Source organism: Nannospalax galili, unplaced genomic scaffold, assembly GCF_000622305.1.
Source record: "Nannospalax galili isolate Female #2095 unplaced genomic scaffold, S.galili_v1.0 scaffold735, whole genome shotgun sequence".
NCBI lineage: Eukaryota > Metazoa > Chordata > Mammalia > Rodentia > Spalacidae > Nannospalax > Nannospalax galili.
This window is the reverse complement of record NW_008337053.1, coordinates 1230065-1248398: the sequence shown is the minus strand read 5'-3', so window position 1 is coordinate 1248398 and position 18334 is coordinate 1230065. Positions and strand designations below refer to the sequence as shown.

Below are 18334 nucleotides of genomic sequence, written 5' to 3'. Positions count from 1 at the left end.
TCATGTAACTTTTTGTCCTTCATCATTTTAACATGGTATACACATTATGTTTGTGTATGCTGAACCACACTTGCATCCTGATGTAACTCAAACTTGATGATGGTAAATAATCTATCTGATGTTTTACTGGATTTTATTCAGCAAAAGCATTCTAAGAAGGAAAGTAATAGCAATAAATTGTTATTTTTTTAAAAAGGAGTCCAAATGAATAACCTAATGTTACACTGTAATGAACTAAGAATAGAACAAATTAAACCAAAAGCTAGCAGAAAGAGCAAAACAAATAGAGAGTAGAAAAGACATATTTTAAAAATCAGTAAATTAAGGAGATGAAAGGCAGCTCAGTAGTTAAAAGTGCTTGGTGCTCTTGCAGAAGATCTGAGTTCAGTTCCCAACACTCATGTCAGGCAGCTCACAACCACCTGAAACTCCAGCTCCAGGGACATTTGACGCCTGTCGCCTCCCCTAGCACCTTTACTTACACACATACACATAATTTAAAAATAGAATGTATTTTTTAAGAAGTATATTTAATAGTAGTTTTTTTGGCAAAAATTGATAAACCCTTTCATATTGATGATTAAGAAAAGTGTGTTCAAATGTGTAAGTGGAAGTAGAGACATTGCATTATAGATATAAAAATAATGCTGAAATAATTATTAATATTTATTTACCAAAGGAAATGGATAAATTAATATCAATTCTATATACTAACAAAAGACTATCCAAAAGTGAGATTAAGAAAATCCCATTTGAAAAAACATTGAAATGAGTAGCTTAGACGTAATTTAGATGGCGACATGAAAGATTTGTACACTGATAATTATAAAATGCCAATGAAAGAAGTAAGACACAAATAAATTTGATAGGCAGCGCTCATGAATCAGAAGCTTCAACACTGCTAAATGTCCGTATTACTCCTGGCTACATACAAATCCAACACACTTCCTGTCAGAATCCTAACAGCATTTTTCACAGAAGAAGAAAAGTCAAAATTATATGTAAGTACAGAGGCCCTGAATAAGCAAGGCAATTTTGGCAGATGAAAACAAAGTTGGTCATCAGACTTCATATTTTAAAATTATACTATACCCACAAAACACACACATGCGTATCAGTGCAATGGAATATAGAGCTCTCCAGATGTCATGGTCAAACAGTCTTGGATAAGAGCACCACAAGGATATGCTGTGGATTAGTTGTGGTTTGTACCCCCAGGATCCATGCCTTGGAAACTTGCTCCTGATTGTAGGGGCACAGAGGTTGTGGAGCCTTTAGGAGGGGGGCCTAGTTGAAGGGAGTTAGGTCAAGGGGGCATCCACCCAGAAAGTGTCAGTCAGCTTTCCATTGTTGTGGCAAAATACCTAAGAGGATCAGCTGAAGGAAAGAAAGATGTACTTATGCTCATGGGTTGAGAGGTCTGTAGTCTGCTGGTTCCATTGCTATGAAGCAATGGGGCGTAACCAGATGCTCAGGCAATAACAGTAGGAGCTTGTGGCAGAGGAGGCTGCTTCCTTCATGGTGGCCAAGAAGCAGAGAGAAGGACCAAGGTCCCATGACAGTCTTTATCTGTGGTCTACTTCCTCCAAGTTGATCTCACCTCCGAAAGTTCCACCACTTCCTAGGAGCACCACCAGCAGAGAACAGACCTTTAACAGGAGACCAGTTCTTGTGCATACCCATTTAGATAAAGTCCAAATCCAGTATTATCTGTTGTGCTAAAAAGCAAGAGTGATAGCCTTGTTATGGAACACACAATATAGTTCTCAAAAGAGGAAAACAAGTGACTAACTTTTTTTTAATGTTCAACATTCTAAACCATCAGGGAATGCAAATTAAAACTACTTTGAGATTCCATCTCATCCCTAGTCAGATTGGCTGTCATCAAGAAAACAAATGACAACAAATGCTGGTGAGGATTTGGGGAAAGTGTACCCCTATCCACCTCTTCTGCGAGTGCCACTGCTAGACCCGCTATGGACATCAGGATGGAGGGTCCTTAAAAAGTTAATAAGATAGAACAACCATTTGACCCATCTATACTACTCTCAGGCAGAGATCCAAACTCTTCTATGTCCTACCATAGCTATGTCTTGCACAGCCATGTTTATTGCTGCATTATTAACAGGAAGGGAATGAAACCAGTTTCGATATCCATCAAGAGAAAAATGCATAATCAAATGAAATTTTACTCAGCTATAAGATAAATGAAATTTTGAATTTGCAGGAAAATGGGTGGATCTGGAAAGTATTGTCTTAAGTGGGGTGAACCAGTCAGTCTCAGGCAAAAATCTCATGTTCTCATATGCAAACCTAAGTTTTAATATTTGCATGTGTGCAAATGAGGGGATATGGGAGCCAGTAGAGATTATGAAACTAGACAGAAGGGGAACAAGAGGTGTTGAGAAGGAGGGATGGAGGGCACCAGGGCTTGTGAGGAGAATATTTAGAATATTTAGCTCCAAGTAAACACAAGGGATTGTAGAGGATACATAAGAGCTGGGGCAGGGAGGGGGGACAAAAAATCGTTTAAAAAAACCGTAAAGAAACATAATTTCTTGTAAGCTAATAAAAGTAAATAAAATAAATGTGACAATAAAAAGAAAGGAAGCTGTCTAGGTGCTGGTTACATAAGCACCACCTATTAAACTTACAAGATTTCATTGAAACATCAGTGAATTCATAAATGAAATTTTGCTGATTCATTTTTAAATATTTGTATGCAACTGTGCTAGAAAACCAGTTGTCAGCTTGACTGGGAAGAGGCAACCTCAGTTGGGGAAATTCCTCTTTCAGACTGGCCTGTGCCTCCAGGTTCCTGCCCTCCTTAAGTTCCCTCGGTGATGAACTGTGATTGGGACATATAAGCCAAATAAACTCTTTCCCCACAAAATTGGTTCTGGTCATTGTTTTATCCCAGCAATAGAAAACCAACTAAGACAGCATCAATAAAAAATTTAAGTTGAACACAAAGGCAGTAATAACTGTGCTAGAGCCTCTTAGACTCACTGACTCTTAACTGGATTCATATGGATTTTGCTCACAATGCTTCTTCACCAAGAGTCATATGTTTCTATTTTCATAAGCAACTTTTCAGTTTTTACTAAATTTTCATCCCTCACTAGTGACTATTTTGTATTGATTAGAGCATTTGTTGAAATAATTGTATAAAACATATTTTTATTTCGCTAAGGAAATGTTTTTCTCATTGCTCTAAAATACTGGATTTAGACTTGGCATGGTGGTTCACTCCTTTAATCCCAGTGCTCAGGAGGCAGAGGCAGGCAGATCTCTGTATATTCCAGGCAGGCCAAAGCTACATAGTAAGACCTCTTTCTAATTAGTTAATTAGCAAAATACTGGATTTGCTGTCCTTTTTAGTGTATCAAGTTTCCTTTTTCAAAATGAAGTCATCCCTTCCCAAGGCTTTCTATGTTACTCTCCTTTCCGTTTGATTACATTATCATCTGGCTTTCCTTTTTGGTTCATTTAAATACAATAAACATTTTATCACCAGAGTTACTTGTATACAATAAGTAAGAAAAATCACTAGAGATTATATTTTTATTGCTGCTATGAAAATTATTCCTCAGTGGTTTAAAACAACCAGACTTTTCATCTTGCAATTATAGAAATCTAACGAGTAAAATAAGATCTCACTAAACTGAAATCAAAATGCTGAGAGGTCTGGGCTCCTTTTTGAAGTTTTGGGAGAGAGTCAGTGTGTTTTGAAGCTGCCCCCGAATTCTTTATCCCCTTTCCCTCACCCCTCTTCAGAGTTACCAGTATCTGGGTGACTCTTACCTTCCACAGTTAAGGATCCTTGGTCATATGTGGACAATGTAATATAATATTCCCGTCTTAAGGTCAATCAGTTAGGAAGCTTGTTTCAATATGAAATTTTAATTCTTTTTGACCCTGTGGTGTAACATAGCCACAGTTTGGGGGCATTAGGATTTTGAAGTATATTCCTTAAGATTGGCTGGACTATCAGCCATATGCTTTATAATGAGCAGGATTAAAACCCATGCCCCAATTCTTGGTTTCTGCTTAGGATTTAGAAAGCTAAAAAGGTATTGTTCCCATCCTGACACCCCAAATTATTGAACTATCTAAAAATTAAAACTTATCCTTGAGCCAGTGAGATAGTTTTGGTTAAAGGCACTTGCTGTGCGAGCCTGATGACCTGAGTTCAATCCCCCCAAACCCATGTAAAGGTAGACCTTGACATGTACACTGTGGTATGCGCATGCATGCGCGCACACACACACACACACACACACATACACAACATACATACACAATTAAATAAAAATTTTAGAAAGCTATTCTTCAGAGACTGGAGAAGATGACTCAGAACTTAAGAATTAACAGCTTGTAGTTGTTTCAGAGGATCCGCGTTAGGTTCCCAGCACCCACAATAGGCAACTCACAACTGGCTGTAACTCAAGCTTCAGGAGATCCAACGCCTTCTTTTGGTCTCTGTGGATACCTGCACGTTTGTGCACATACACACATACACATATATATGCATAAATAAATAATAAATCTTTTTAAGAACCCTATTCATCAAACCTTCAGGTGCCACAGGACAGTCAACACCAATCAGGATGATGAAAACAGACAATAGCCAAGCTTTACCACAGCAAGACAAGCCACAGCAAGACATCACGAAAGCTTGTAATAATAGTTTAGGCAAAGATCACATGAATTTCCAAAATAAGAATGAGAGTTAACATGAATGCGGAACCATTAGAAGCCACAGAGATAAATGGGGAAGCTGACTTCACTTGTAAGCCTCTCTCCACGGATCTCATAAGAAAGCTTGGGGGTGATGGAAGAACAGCCACTACCAGAAAAACGCAAGACCCTTGCATGAACCCTTGTCTTTTATCTACTTTTTGGAAAAACAAAACAACAACATAGGGTTGTTCTTAAGGTTCTTAAGCCATGAGGTACAGAGAAAGGACATCAAATCTGTTGCCCTTAAAAAATAGTAAGGACCCACTTCACCTACAAGAAATAGAGACAGCTCTATCCATTAGTACAAAAAGATATGCTGAATCCAGATATTGGAGGTGAGCCACAGTTAGAGTGAGGCTGGAGCACTGGGGATGCCCCATCACAAGACTAAGGCCTTTAACACTGATTCAGATCAACCCATCACACACACACACACACAGAGAGAGAGAGAGAGAGAGAGAGAGAGAGAGAGAGAGATACCAGGCCAAAAAACAAAACAAAACAAACAACAACAACAAAAAAAAAAGGTTTACAAATAGCAGCAATCTATTGTTTGGAAAGGAGAAAACAATATGGGGAAATGCCCTTTCTGAGAAGCAGCCACAGTGAGAAGAAAATTTTAGGGAAGAACAAACAAAGAAAACACATCTGGCAAAATAATTCCCACCCTGAAAGGAATTCACAGCATTCCTGGATGGAGCACTGAAGGGAATCTGTTGAAAACAACTGCTCCCTGTTCTAAGTTTGTCTGCACTGTGTAAAGCACTGGATTTTCAGGTTGTGCTTTTGCCTGAGAGATTCCAAGGTGCCAGTAGTTTTGACCACATTTTAAGGATGGAGGATGACAGTGAGCCTTGGTGGATCTCATGTGCCCAACACCACCTGTGTAGCACAGACTGTTAAATGACTCATTCCTGGGAGCAAAAAAGGTGCCACCCTATACATTTATTGGGGTGGATTTGGACTGTAGGAGCACATGGGTGTATTAAAAATCATATCAGGAAAACCAGGCCTGAGAACATACCAGATGCACCAGACCAAAGAAAAGGTGGCACTCCCACACCTGGTCCCCATAAAGAAGTGAAAACTTAATACTGCAGTGGTGATGACCCCACTGGTCACAAGTGTGTGTGCTAAGGAACCAATGACAGAGCACTCCTGACTATCCCAAGGCCTTAATCTTGACTTGTTGTTGACACAGTCTACTCAAATTGTCCTCTGTCCTTCCTCTTGTACCTCTGTTGGGACTTGCTGTCCATTCATCCACCCAGAGTCAATCCTGACCTTCGCTCCTACATGCTTCATGGTCGTGTACCTCACCTCTGTTGCTGGACTCCACTCTGCAGCTCTGATCAAAACCTATGACCCCCCGAGAGCTACCTTCACAGCAGACCTCCACTCAGTTCATTATCTCACCCTAGACACTGCGCATCTCTATCAGCCCCCCTGCTCCTTTACCTCTGAAACCTCTGGACTGCTGAGGCCACTTAACCGACATGTATACACATATAGAGATGAGCTTACTAGTGATGTGTAACGTGTGATGAGAGTTAATAGTAATTAATATTTAGATTTAAAAACCCTATTTTGAGGGTGTGGTGGTAATCATTAATCCAAGCCCTTGAGAGGCAGAGTCTGGTGGATCTCTATGAGTTCAAGGCCAGCTTGGTCTACATAATGAGTTCCAGGACAGCAAAGGCTACATAGTGAGACTTTGTCAAAAAAGAAAAAGAGCATTCTGGTAGGGAACCTGGGTTCAATTTCCAGCACCCACATGGTAGCTAATAACAATACTTAACTCCAGTTCCAGGTGATCCAACACCTTCTTCTGGCATTGTACATACTGTGCAATTACATGCATGTGCGCAAAACACTCATACATAAAATAACAATAAATAAATATAAAAAACCTTTAATAAAAAACAAAGCAACAACAAAAAACAACCCTGTGTTTGCCTCAACCAGGGCTATCATTTTGCAAATTGCTGCAAATGAAATTGCCATCTAGTGAAATCATCATTATTCAATAAATTGTGACATTGTAAAAAGACACAAATATATTTATCTATGTTTCTGACATAGTTCACTCATGGCACAGAGCAATGCCAAATGGCTCATATCCTGACTTGATTAACTCAATTCCTCACACTAAAGGTCAAGCAACAAACACACAAAACAATGTAACTTTGTCTATATCGTGCACAGTATGTCTATCCTTTAACAAAAATGGTTGGGTTATTCCAAAAAGCAATGTAGAAAAAGAAAACACTCACTAGACAAAGCAATCAATAGAATGAGTTTAAGATAAGACTCAGATATTGAATTATTACATAAAAAATTGAAATCAGTATGAGTAATATGTTAAAGGTTGGTAAATATCCAAGCAAAAGGTGGATAACATGCATAATCAAAACATATAATTTGTTTTTGTCTTTTTGAGACAGGGTCTCCCTGTAGCCCCAGCTGGCCTGGAACTCACTATGTAGACCAGGCTGGCCTTGAACTCACAGAGACCCGCCTGCCCCTGCCTCCCAAGTGCTGGGACTACAGGCGTGCACCACCACACCCGGCTCAAAAATACATAATTTTAACAGATGTGCAAACTAAAAGGCTCAAGTGGATCTGTTAGAAATGAAAAGCACACAGAAGGTGATGAGGAATGCTTTTGACAAGCTTTCAAATAGTCTTGACGCACATAAGGCAAGAGTCAATTAACTTGAAGATAGGCCAATAGAAATTATCTAGCAGGGAAAACCAAGTGTAACATATAGAAAAAGACATTCAAGAGCTCTGAGAAAAGCCCAAACAGCTTAAAAACATGTCTCTGTATTGACAAAAGGAGAAGAGTGATAATTGGTGACAAGAGAAAATATTTGAGAAAATGATAGAAAAACATCTTCAAAAATGGAAAGAATCGTCTTTTCAAAAGATTGTCCTGGAAGAGTGGGCTATCCATATGTTTAAAAGAAACCTTGGGCCGGGTGTGATGGTGCACGCCTGTAGTCCCAGCACTTGGGAGGCAGAGGCAGGCGGATCTCTGTGAGTTCAAGGCCAGCCTGCTCTACATAGTGAGTTCCAGGACAGCTGGGCCTATAGGGAGACCCTGCTTCAAAAAGACAAAAAAAAAAAAAAGAAAAAGAAACTTTGTTTCAAACCTTATACCTTATGCAAAATATTAATAGAAATGGATTAAAGACTTAAGTGTAAAACTTAAAAACATAAAAATTCCAGAAGAAAGCACTTTTGGAATTTTTGCACCTTGGATATGACTCCAAAAGCATAATGCATAAAAAGAAAATCTTTATAAGTTAGATTTCATCAAAATGGAAAACTTTGGCTACTCATAAAGTACTGTTAATAGAATGAAAGACAAGCCAGAGCCTAAGAGCAATATTAGCAAAATTCATTAAAAAGAAACCAAATACATCCAGTTGAAAAATTAGCAAGCCAGGTATGAAACATGCCTATAATCCCAGCACCCAAGTGTCAAACATAGGAGCATCACATGTTTGAGGACAGCCTGGGGTTACATAGTGAAGTCTTGTCTCAAAACACCAAATAAATAAATAAATAATTGTTTAAATTTTTAAATAAATAGAAATGAATGAAATATTTGAACAAAATGAAGGATGAATGAATTTATATGACCCTAAGAACACAGTCTCAAATTATTAGTATATCTGTAACAATTCATGAAAAAATACACAATTCTCTTAGGGATTGAAGAAGAAGAAAGCAAAAATCAAAACTGAGGAAAAGTGTAACAATAGAATTAACCAGCATGTATAGAATACTGAGAACGAAAAATACAAACTACTCTCAAATACAGAAAATAGTTATAAAATTTCTCCGTGTTCTTAGCCAAAAATCAAACGTTCCCACTCTCATAGACTTTAAATTAAGCAAAGCATATTGAGTCATTGGATGGAATGCAATAGATTAGACATATGGCCAAACAAAACTGTCTGTATTTATGTGGAAAATAAGAAATATGAGCCTACCTTCGCAACTGAAATACAGCATCAACCCAGATGACTTGCAGTGGGTGGATGAATAGAGAAAATGTAATATATTTATGTAAAGAAATATTACTTAGCTATAAAACTTAAAATCTAGCCATTTGCAACAGCATAGATGGAATTGGAGGTGATTAGGCCGAATGAAGAAGCCAGACACAGAACAAACGCCATATGTTCTTGCTCATTTACAGAAACCTGAAAGCCACCCTTTCAGAAGAATAGATTAACAGTCACTAAAGTCTGCTAAGGACAGCGAGAGGAAATGACAAAATGAAATGGAATCAGGAGCCATGAAAAGATAGTGGCAGGATCTTGTCCAATTCTTCTGAAGCACAGCAGAGAAACTACTAGTTAAACCACTTATGATATTCTTCAGAATGACTACAAGGATATGAAATTCTTAACATATAAAAATGATTAATGGTTGAAGAGATGGAAATATTTTACCTTGACTTATTACATGCTTTATATATACTAAATGATAGTAATGTACCACATAAAGTTCTAGAGATTTTAAAAGAAGAATGTTCTTTAATCAGTGTTCAAGAAAGAAATCATAATGGAAATTAGACAATAGTCTTTAAATAACCAGAAAAAATACTGTGCGTCAAAATGTATAGTATAGCAAGTATGGTAATCTTTACAAGGTAGTTTTAGTCTTAAAAAAAAAATAGCTGGATGTGGTGGCACACACCTTCAATCCCAACACTTGGGAGGCAGAGGCAGGTGGATCTCTGTGAGTTCAAGGCCAGACTGGTCTACATAGTGAGTTCCAGGACAGCTGGGGCTACAGGGAGACCCTGTCTCAAAAAGACCAAGAAAAAAAAAAAAAAAGAAAAGATAAAGAAGGGCTGAAAATTCATGAGCCAAGTATCCATCTCACATGGAAGAAGCTTCAATCTTCTGTTTAGGCTTCAGTTCTCTATATCAAAAAAGAGAATGGAGAAAAATCCAAAGAACCAAGAAGTACATTAAAAATTCTCATATTTAAAAAGACCAAGTTCCTAGTTTAAAACACAATGGGTGAAGGGGCAAAGGCAGCTCAGTGCTTCAGGATATCCCTGTGAATTCCCAGAAGCCTGGAAACAAAATGGAGAACACAAAGACCAGGAGACAGAAGGTGCCAGCCCTCTGAACAGCAGCTCTGAAGGAGAGAATGGAACATGACGTAACAGATCAAGAGGAAATTCACTCACAGCTTAGAGCCTGGCGTCCAAACTGTCATCCAAGTCCAAAAAGACCAAAACTGAAGATATTTTCAGAGGTGTAAATCCTTTTAAAAATTTATTTTTCATCCATCTTTTCTTATGAAGCTATTAGAGACACACCAACTAAATTAAGGAAGCAGAAATAATAAGTGTGCTGGATAGCTTTAGTGTCAACTTGACACACCTGGGTTGAGGGAGCCTCAGTTGGGGAATTGCCTCTATTGGACTGGCCTGTGGCTATGTCTGTGGGGCATTTTCTTGATGAGTGATGTGGGAGGGCCCAGCCCACTGTGGGTGGTGCTACCCCTGGGCAGGTGGGCCTGTGTTGCATAAGAAAGCAGGCTGAGCAGGGGCCAGGGGAGCAAGCCAGTAAGAAGCATTCCTCCATGGCCTGTGCTCCAGCTCCTGCCTCCAGGTTCCTGCACTGAGTTCCTACCTTAGGCTCCCTGATGAACTGTGACCTGGGAGATGTAAGCTGAATAAACCCTTTCCTCCCCAAGTTGGTAGTGGTCAGAGTGTTTTGTCACAGCAATGAAGAAATAAACTAAGACAATAAGATTCAAGAAATGGAGGCTCTAACACATGAAAGAGGTAATCCCCAAAATAACGGTGAAGGGGGCTCCCAGGGTCATGGCTGCCTATCAAGCCTAATGGAAAAAAATGTTCAAATAGAGCACATCTGGAAGCTTTGGGGAGATGCCTGCGGGCGTATTAAACTGAGGTGAGGCCTGTTGCATTTGGGCTAAGTTAATTACAGATATATAGAAAGTAAATGAACAAAAAATTACACAGCTACCAGATAAAGCAATTTTCTTGAGAAAGTAAAGATAAACATGAGTCAGCTTGAATAAGATTTTTACATAGTTAATGCAGAATGTATGTGGCGATGATGGAATAGAATGATGAAACCTTTCTAAATCTTCATCTTGTGTAGTTCGAAGTGAATAACTATCTAAAATTAAAACAGCAATGCAGGCCTGTCTTTGGTGATGGTTGAGTCTGGGATGCACTATATGGTATTGGCAATATGTGAGGAGCTAATGGAGTTTAGTACTATTTTTAAAACGATTCCTGTATAAATTTAAAGACATAAAAACTAAAATGTAATTTTAAAATATGTAAATTAGGAAACAATTACAAAGATAATTTTGGAATTAAATTCCCTTATTTTGTATGACATTTGTTTCTTTCCTTGTATAATAACAATTTCTTATGAAATTGGAGAGATCTTAACTAAAGTTTCCTTCTCAAAAATTGTGAAAATAAAGAACACACTTTGTATGTTGTGGCCCGAAACTACTATCATTGCTTTGATTGGTCCATATTTAGAAGCCAGTTTTAGCTATTTACACGTAAATAATAACATGATTAGTCACAGCTCAAGAAGCGGTTGATGTAGAAAAGGAGCGACAGGGTGGATTATATCACACACTACAGGCCAGGCACTGCACTACTTCCTTATCTGCCTTAACAGAAGCTAATTTCAATTAAGCTTTCTGTCTTTTTGTCAAGCATATAGTGTTGTACATAGAAAGCTTTCAAAAATGTTTGAACCAGTACTACTTCTCTCTGTATATGCATTTGGTACACATGCACACACGCACACACACATACATGGACAGGCACACACAGACCAAATAGGGCTATGCCAGAAATGGAAAGGTTATTTACCACTAGAGTGTATGAATCATGGCCTGTATATTTTACCATATGAGACCTTGTTGATGGAGAACTTGCCCATCTTGGGGTCGGCCAGTTTCTAGAGCTAGTAAAATAATCATGGATATAATTCTGAAAATACAAACCAACCAATCTAAAATTCAGACCACAACCACTTCCTTTACTGGATTTCCACTCCAGATGCCTGATCATCCCAGAAGCAGATATCAAGCACCCAGGGGTATCCCTGAGCCCTGGAGTCTGCTGAAGTCCTTCAGATTCCCTTACCTTGCCCATCGCTTCCTAAGGAAAACAGACTAAGGCACTTGCCTGTAGTTTCTCCCTGTTCCTCTCCTGCCTGACAGCAACAACTAATGCTAGAAATAAAACCTGATAATGTATAGAAAAATCATGTAGAAAATTCTACTTTGTTAGTACAATCTGATTGCCTAATGTACTCTTTATATTAATAGGTTTAAAACCTCAGAAAGGCTTTTGGACCCACTGGAGACTGAAAGAACTCTGCACAACCACCTTCCATGGTAGCAGGAAGATGACTGCAAAATCAGTAAAGGAGAGGATCACCGTCAGCCAAGAGCACATAGCAACTAGTAAGCAAGTTCCACAGATGCCTCGAAATGGTACCTAGAGTCAACGATATTAGCTTAATTGCTACTCATATTTTTCTAGTAAGTCAATTTTTGCGAGTCTTAAAATAACATTTGATTTGGAGATTGTTGTTGTAAGAGGCATGTCTTTGGCCTTTTGCCATTTGTTAGGGCTTTTTATTTAATATTTTATTTTTATTTTATCTGTATGAGTGTATTGCCTGTAGGTATATAACTGCACCCATGTTGTGCCATGCCCTTGGAGGTCAGAAGAGGGCATTTGATCCCCTGGAACTGGACTTGGGAATGGTTGGTAGCTGCCATGTGGGTGCTGGGGATTGAACACAGGTCTTCTGTAAGAACAGTCAGTGCTCTTAACCACTGAGCCAAATCTCCAGCCCTGTTAGGGTATTTTATGTTACTATTTAGAAACTGTTTTTGTCTTTGTGTATACTACAGATGTTCTCATGTTCACCTGTGTTGCCGATTAGATGGTCATGTATTTTTCCAATAGATAGAAGTTTAACATTTATATTTGGTACATTTGTGGCAATTTTGTCAAGACCTACCCAAGACTATAAACATACACATATACACACACACACACACACACACACACACATAAAATCTGCTGAGTCCATTTAGTAGTGCTTGTGTGAATATTATTTCCAGGTGAGAACTTAGGTTTAGACAACCTACCAGGGAGCTAGTCCCTGGAGAAAACTGATTCTCCCTCCATCAGCAACCATTGATAGCCTGTAGATCTTCGTCTAGACATGGGACCTTGGGAAATTTCCCCTGTCCACATGGACCTGTCAACTGGTACTTATAGAAAATTTTAAATATCATACTAATTTACTTGGATATATCTTTGTATATCTCCTGTTCCTTTAATTTCATGCAAAGAAATAACTATACCACAAAGAAAACTTTTAGCCACTCTATTCTATAGTGCTTTATAAGGCAAGTTTATTTCTTTCCTGTCTATATTGTCTCTAGTACCAAACACACATGTGACATGCAGTCCTCATTTCTGACCAGCTACCAGAACTGAGACTCAGTATTTTTCATAGCTCCTCAGGTGATTTCAACATGTAGACTAAGCCCGCATCACAATGTAGAAGGAAGAGGATACCTTTCCAATGCATTCATTGAGGTAGGCCAAGAATGAAGAACTAACTTACTAAAGACTTTTCTGAAATCCATTCTTTGGCTCATTTGTGATTGTAAAGCAATTTAAGGAGTTCATTGCAGCTTTCAGATGTGTACACTTGGAACTGTCAGAATTACTATTTGAGATATGATTTTCTATACTCTAATCCTTACAAATATCCTATGCATGATTTTTGTCCTTTAGTAATTATATGAAATTTCTTGCTTGCTAATGGCACCACTTATCATTTTTCTAGAACTTCACACATATTTATTTGGGGATATTTTCCCCTAGGGATTCTAAATGGAAAGAGCAGTGCTCTACTGTCCTCACTCAATTCTGCACATTTAATTTTACTTTGACCCTCACCTGTGAATAATGAGTTGACCAAATAATAGAATTCAGTAGCTCTTGGAATATTTTACTTTTCTTAAAAATTAATTCACAGAAAAATTAATAGTAAGAGAATGCTCATGTATCCTTCTTTCTGCCTTCCACCGGTTATTTGCATTCTGTCTTATTTTTCAGATAAGCATTTAAAGCTATAAATTTCCTTAAACAATGATTTAGTTGTACTCTGCAAATTTAGATTTATTGTATTTTACCATTTACTGAAAATATTTTCTATTTTCCAAACCTTTACTTTGACCTATAAATTATTTAGAATGCCATTACTTAATTTACAAATATTTGAAATTTTTCTAGATAGAATTTATAATTGCCCACTTCTAGTTTTATTGTTCAGGATTATCTTGACTATCCTGGGTTTCTGTGTCTCCATATGAAATTTGAGAATATTTTTTCAATTTTTGTGAAGAATCATGTTGGAAATTTAATGGGTATTGCATTGAATTTTGTAGATTGCTTTTGGTATGATGTCCATTTTCACAATATTAATCCTACCAATTTATGAGTAGAAAGATTCTTCCATCTTCTGGTGTCTTCAATTTCTTTCTTCTTTTTTCTTGTCTTAAAGTTTTGTTTTGTTTTGGTCTTTTTGAGACAGGGTCTCCTTGTAGCCCCAGCTGTTCTGGATTCACTGTGGAGACCAGGCTGGCCTCGAACTCACAGAGATCTGCCTGCCTCTGCCTCCCGAGTGCTGGGATTAAAGGCATGCTCCACCAGCCCCTGCCTGTCTTAAAGTTTTTTTATTGTACAAATCCTTAATTTCCTTTGTTACATTTGTTCCAAGATCTTTTATAGGTTTTGAGGTGATCATGAACGGGCTAGTTTCCCAGATTTCTTTCCCAATATGCTTGTGGTTAGTATATATGATAACTGCTGATTTTTGTGTTACTTTTGTTTCCTGATACTTTGCTGAATGTATTTGTCAGCTCTTGGAGTGCTCTGGTGGTATCTTCAGAGTCTTTTTATGTAGAGGATCATGTCATCTGCATATAAAGACACTTCGACATCTTCTTTTCCAACATGTATCCCCTTTATCTCCTTCATTTGTCTCAATGCTCTAAGTAAGATTTCAAAAACTATTGAACCGAAATGGAGAGAGTGGATATCCTTGTCTTATTCTAGGTTTGAATAGAAATTCCTTGACTTTTTCTCCATTTAGTATGATGTTGGCTGTGGGATAGTTGTATGTTGCTTTTATTATGTTGAGTTATGTCCCTTATATCCCTAGATTCTCGACGGGTTTGATCATGAATGAAGATTGTACTTTGTCAAAGACCTTTTCTGCATCTAATGAGATGATTATGTGGTTTCTATTCTTGAGTCTATTTATGTGGTGGAATATTACATTTATTGACTTATGTATGTTGACCCATTCTTACATCTCTGGGATGAAGCCAACTTGATCATGGTGGATAATCTTACTTAATGTGTTCTTACATTTGGTTTGTGATTATTTTATTGAGAATTTTTACATCTATTTTCATCAGAGAAACTGGTCTATAATTTTCTTTTATTTAGTCTTTGTCTGATTTTGGTGTTAGAGTAATACTGACTTTATAGAAAGAATTTGGGAGTATTTTTAAACAAAGATGGTCTCAAAACATACTTTATATAATCCTTTGTAATGTGTTGAAACTCATTTTCCAGTCCAATGTGTCGACTATCTTGGCAAGCAAGCCATATTCATTCACTCTGGAAGAATGTGTATCTAAAGTTATTTTATAAATCTCAGACCAATGTAGTTGGAGTGTTACTAGGATTTATTTTTAGGGCTAACAAGGATACACTCTAGCTCCTACTCATCCTGTGAGTATAAGACAGATTTACTTGGCAGTGCTCCTATTTGTTTTTCATTTTCTTTTCTTTCCTGTGGGTTTTTTTTTTTTCTCTTCATTTCCATGGCCTTTCTTCTTCTGGTTAACTGAATATTTTTAGTATTCCATTTTATTTCCTGTATTGGCTATTCACATTTACCACTTTGTATTTTTTGAAGCTGCTTTAATGATTATAAAATGTATCCTTCAGGCAAACATTGTGGCACACATCTGTAATTCCAGTACTTGGAACACTGAGGCAGGAGGATCACTACATATTTAAGGCCACTGTGATCTACACAATAAGTTTCAGGCCACCTACAAGTGCATAGCAAGACCGTGTCAGAAAAATCTACTGAAATAAATAAAAAATGAAAAAAACCTCTCAGTTAAATCATGAAAATATTACCTAAAGTTAGAATTGTCCTACTTTACTTAAAATGTCAAAACTTGCTCTTTCCTGGGTAAGTCCAGTGGCGCCTACCGCACCTTGACTTCCCCAGCCTCATTCACCCGCCCAGTTCCCACACCCAGTCTCTCCTCCTAGCCTGGGTGTTGGCTCATTTCTTGTCTTGGCACCCAGACACTGGGGCTGACCTCTGGGCCTAGAACCACCACTACTTCCTGATCTTTTGCATCCAGACCAAACCAGTTCCTCCCTATAGTCCCCAGGATCCCTTGGGACCTCTTCCTTCCCCCATGTCCCTTTGCATTCCTGGGTGGCATGGCCACCAGCTGCCCGAGACCAGCATCTTTCCTGGGCCCTGCTCCCAGGCCAATCCAGCCCTCAAATTACTGAGGACAACATCTTTCTTGGAGGGATCCAGACGTTAGGAGAAAGCCTGAGAGCATCTGATCCTCATCTGACTTGGGCCTCTGTGGGAACCCCTGAAGAGGAAAGCAATTTGGCCACTCCAATATGAAATCAAAAGAGAGAACCTGACCTAGACCAATCAGCTTTTCATGCCCAACAAGTAAACCACAAAGGCACATAAAGTTTACAAAAAAGAAGCAGAACTAAACTTGAAGGCTTGAGTCTCACACAAGAATCAGAAACTACAAAAGAAATTCACATGTCAAAGTCACAGAGAAAAAATAACATAAAAAACCAAAATATCATACCCCACCAAATACCAATAGTCCTCTAGAGGAGTACAGTGAGAACCCCCTAGAGATTACACAGGATATGGAAATCAAAAGAACAGTTATAAACATGATAAAAGAATTCAGTGAATTTAAAGAACACACAAATTACTCAGGCTGAAATGAAGAAGGATGTGAAACACTCAGTAAGCCAATTAGAAACGGCAGGAGAAAGCCTCAACAATAGGATGAACGAAATGGAAAACAGTGTATCAAGACTGGAAGATAAAGTGGATGAACTAGACCACTCAAGCAAAGGTTATGAAAGATTTAAGAAATCACAAGAATGGAATATGCAGGAATTGTGTGACACCTTAAAAAGACCAAACTCACAAATCATAGGCATACAGGAAGGGGAAGAATTCCAAGATAATGACATGGACCAGATCTTCAACAGGATTATAGAAGAAAATTTCCCAAAATTAAAGAAAGATGTGCCCATACAAATACAAGAAGCACATAGAACACCAAATAGACAGGACCCGAAAAGAAACTCTCCATGGCTCATTATACTAAAAACACTAAACATACAGAACAAAGAGAGAATACTGAAAACTGCAAAAGAAAAACAAGTCACATATAAAGGAAAACACATCAGTATTACAGCTGACTTTTCAGTGCAAACTATGAAAGCCAGAAGAGCTGGACCAAAGTATTCCCAGTTTTAAATGACCACAGATGCCAACCCAGATTACCATACCCAGCCAAAATGTCTATTATAGTCGACGGGGAAAGAAAAATCTTCCATTACATAAACAGGCTGAAGGAATTGATGTCCACAAAACCAGCCCTTCAGAGAGCTCTAGAATCAATACAAAGTGCTGAAGAAGGGAATGACTATACCCAAGGGGTTGCAGAAAGAAATTCAATGAAGGTATAACTGTAGAAATAAATGCACAGCTATATTAAGAATGTGAAGAGAAATAAAAATGACAAGATTCAATACACATCTTTCATTAATAACTTTAAATATCAATGGATTGAACTCCCCAGTCAAAAGACACAGACTAGGTGAATGAATTAAGAAACAAATCCCAACTTTTTGTTGTCTACAAGAAACTCATCTCACTTTCAAGGACAGGCACTGCCTCAAGGTGAAGCGATGGAAAAAAATATACCAAGCAAATGGTACTAAGAAAAAAGCAGGTGTTGCAAATCTAGTATCTGACAAAATAGACTTTAAACTAAAACTAATCAGAAGAGATAAAGAGGGCCACTTCATTCTGATCAAAGGGACAATAAGTCAGGAAGATATTACAATCATGAACATAGATTCACCAAACTCTGGTGCACCCAACTTCATAAAAACAGTACTACAGGACTTTAAGACCCAGATTAATCCCAACCTATTGTCTCCATTAGATAGGTCAACAGAACAGAGAGTTAACAGCTTAAACATACCCATGACACATAAGGAAATCGAACCAGTAATACAAAACCTCCTGACTAAAAAAAGCCCAGAACCAGATGGATTTACAGTAGAATTCTACCATTTAAAGAGCTACATCAAATACTACTTAATTTATTCAAAAGATAGAAATGTAGGGAGAACTTCCAAATTCCCTCTATGAAGCCAGCA

General features: G+C 38.0%; 1 protein-coding gene across 1 annotated transcript in view; it reads left to right on the top strand.

The window, feature by feature from the left end:
• Fam227b (family with sequence similarity 227 member B) overlaps positions 1-18334 on the top strand; it is a 237896-nt gene that overhangs the window by 67433 nt on the left and 152129 nt on the right. Inside the window, exon 9 of the mRNA XM_008831829.1 lies at positions 12103-12240. Coding sequence (XP_008830051.1) covers positions 12103-12240 — 138 coding nt within the window. The remainder of the gene's footprint in view (positions 1-12102; positions 12241-18334) is intronic.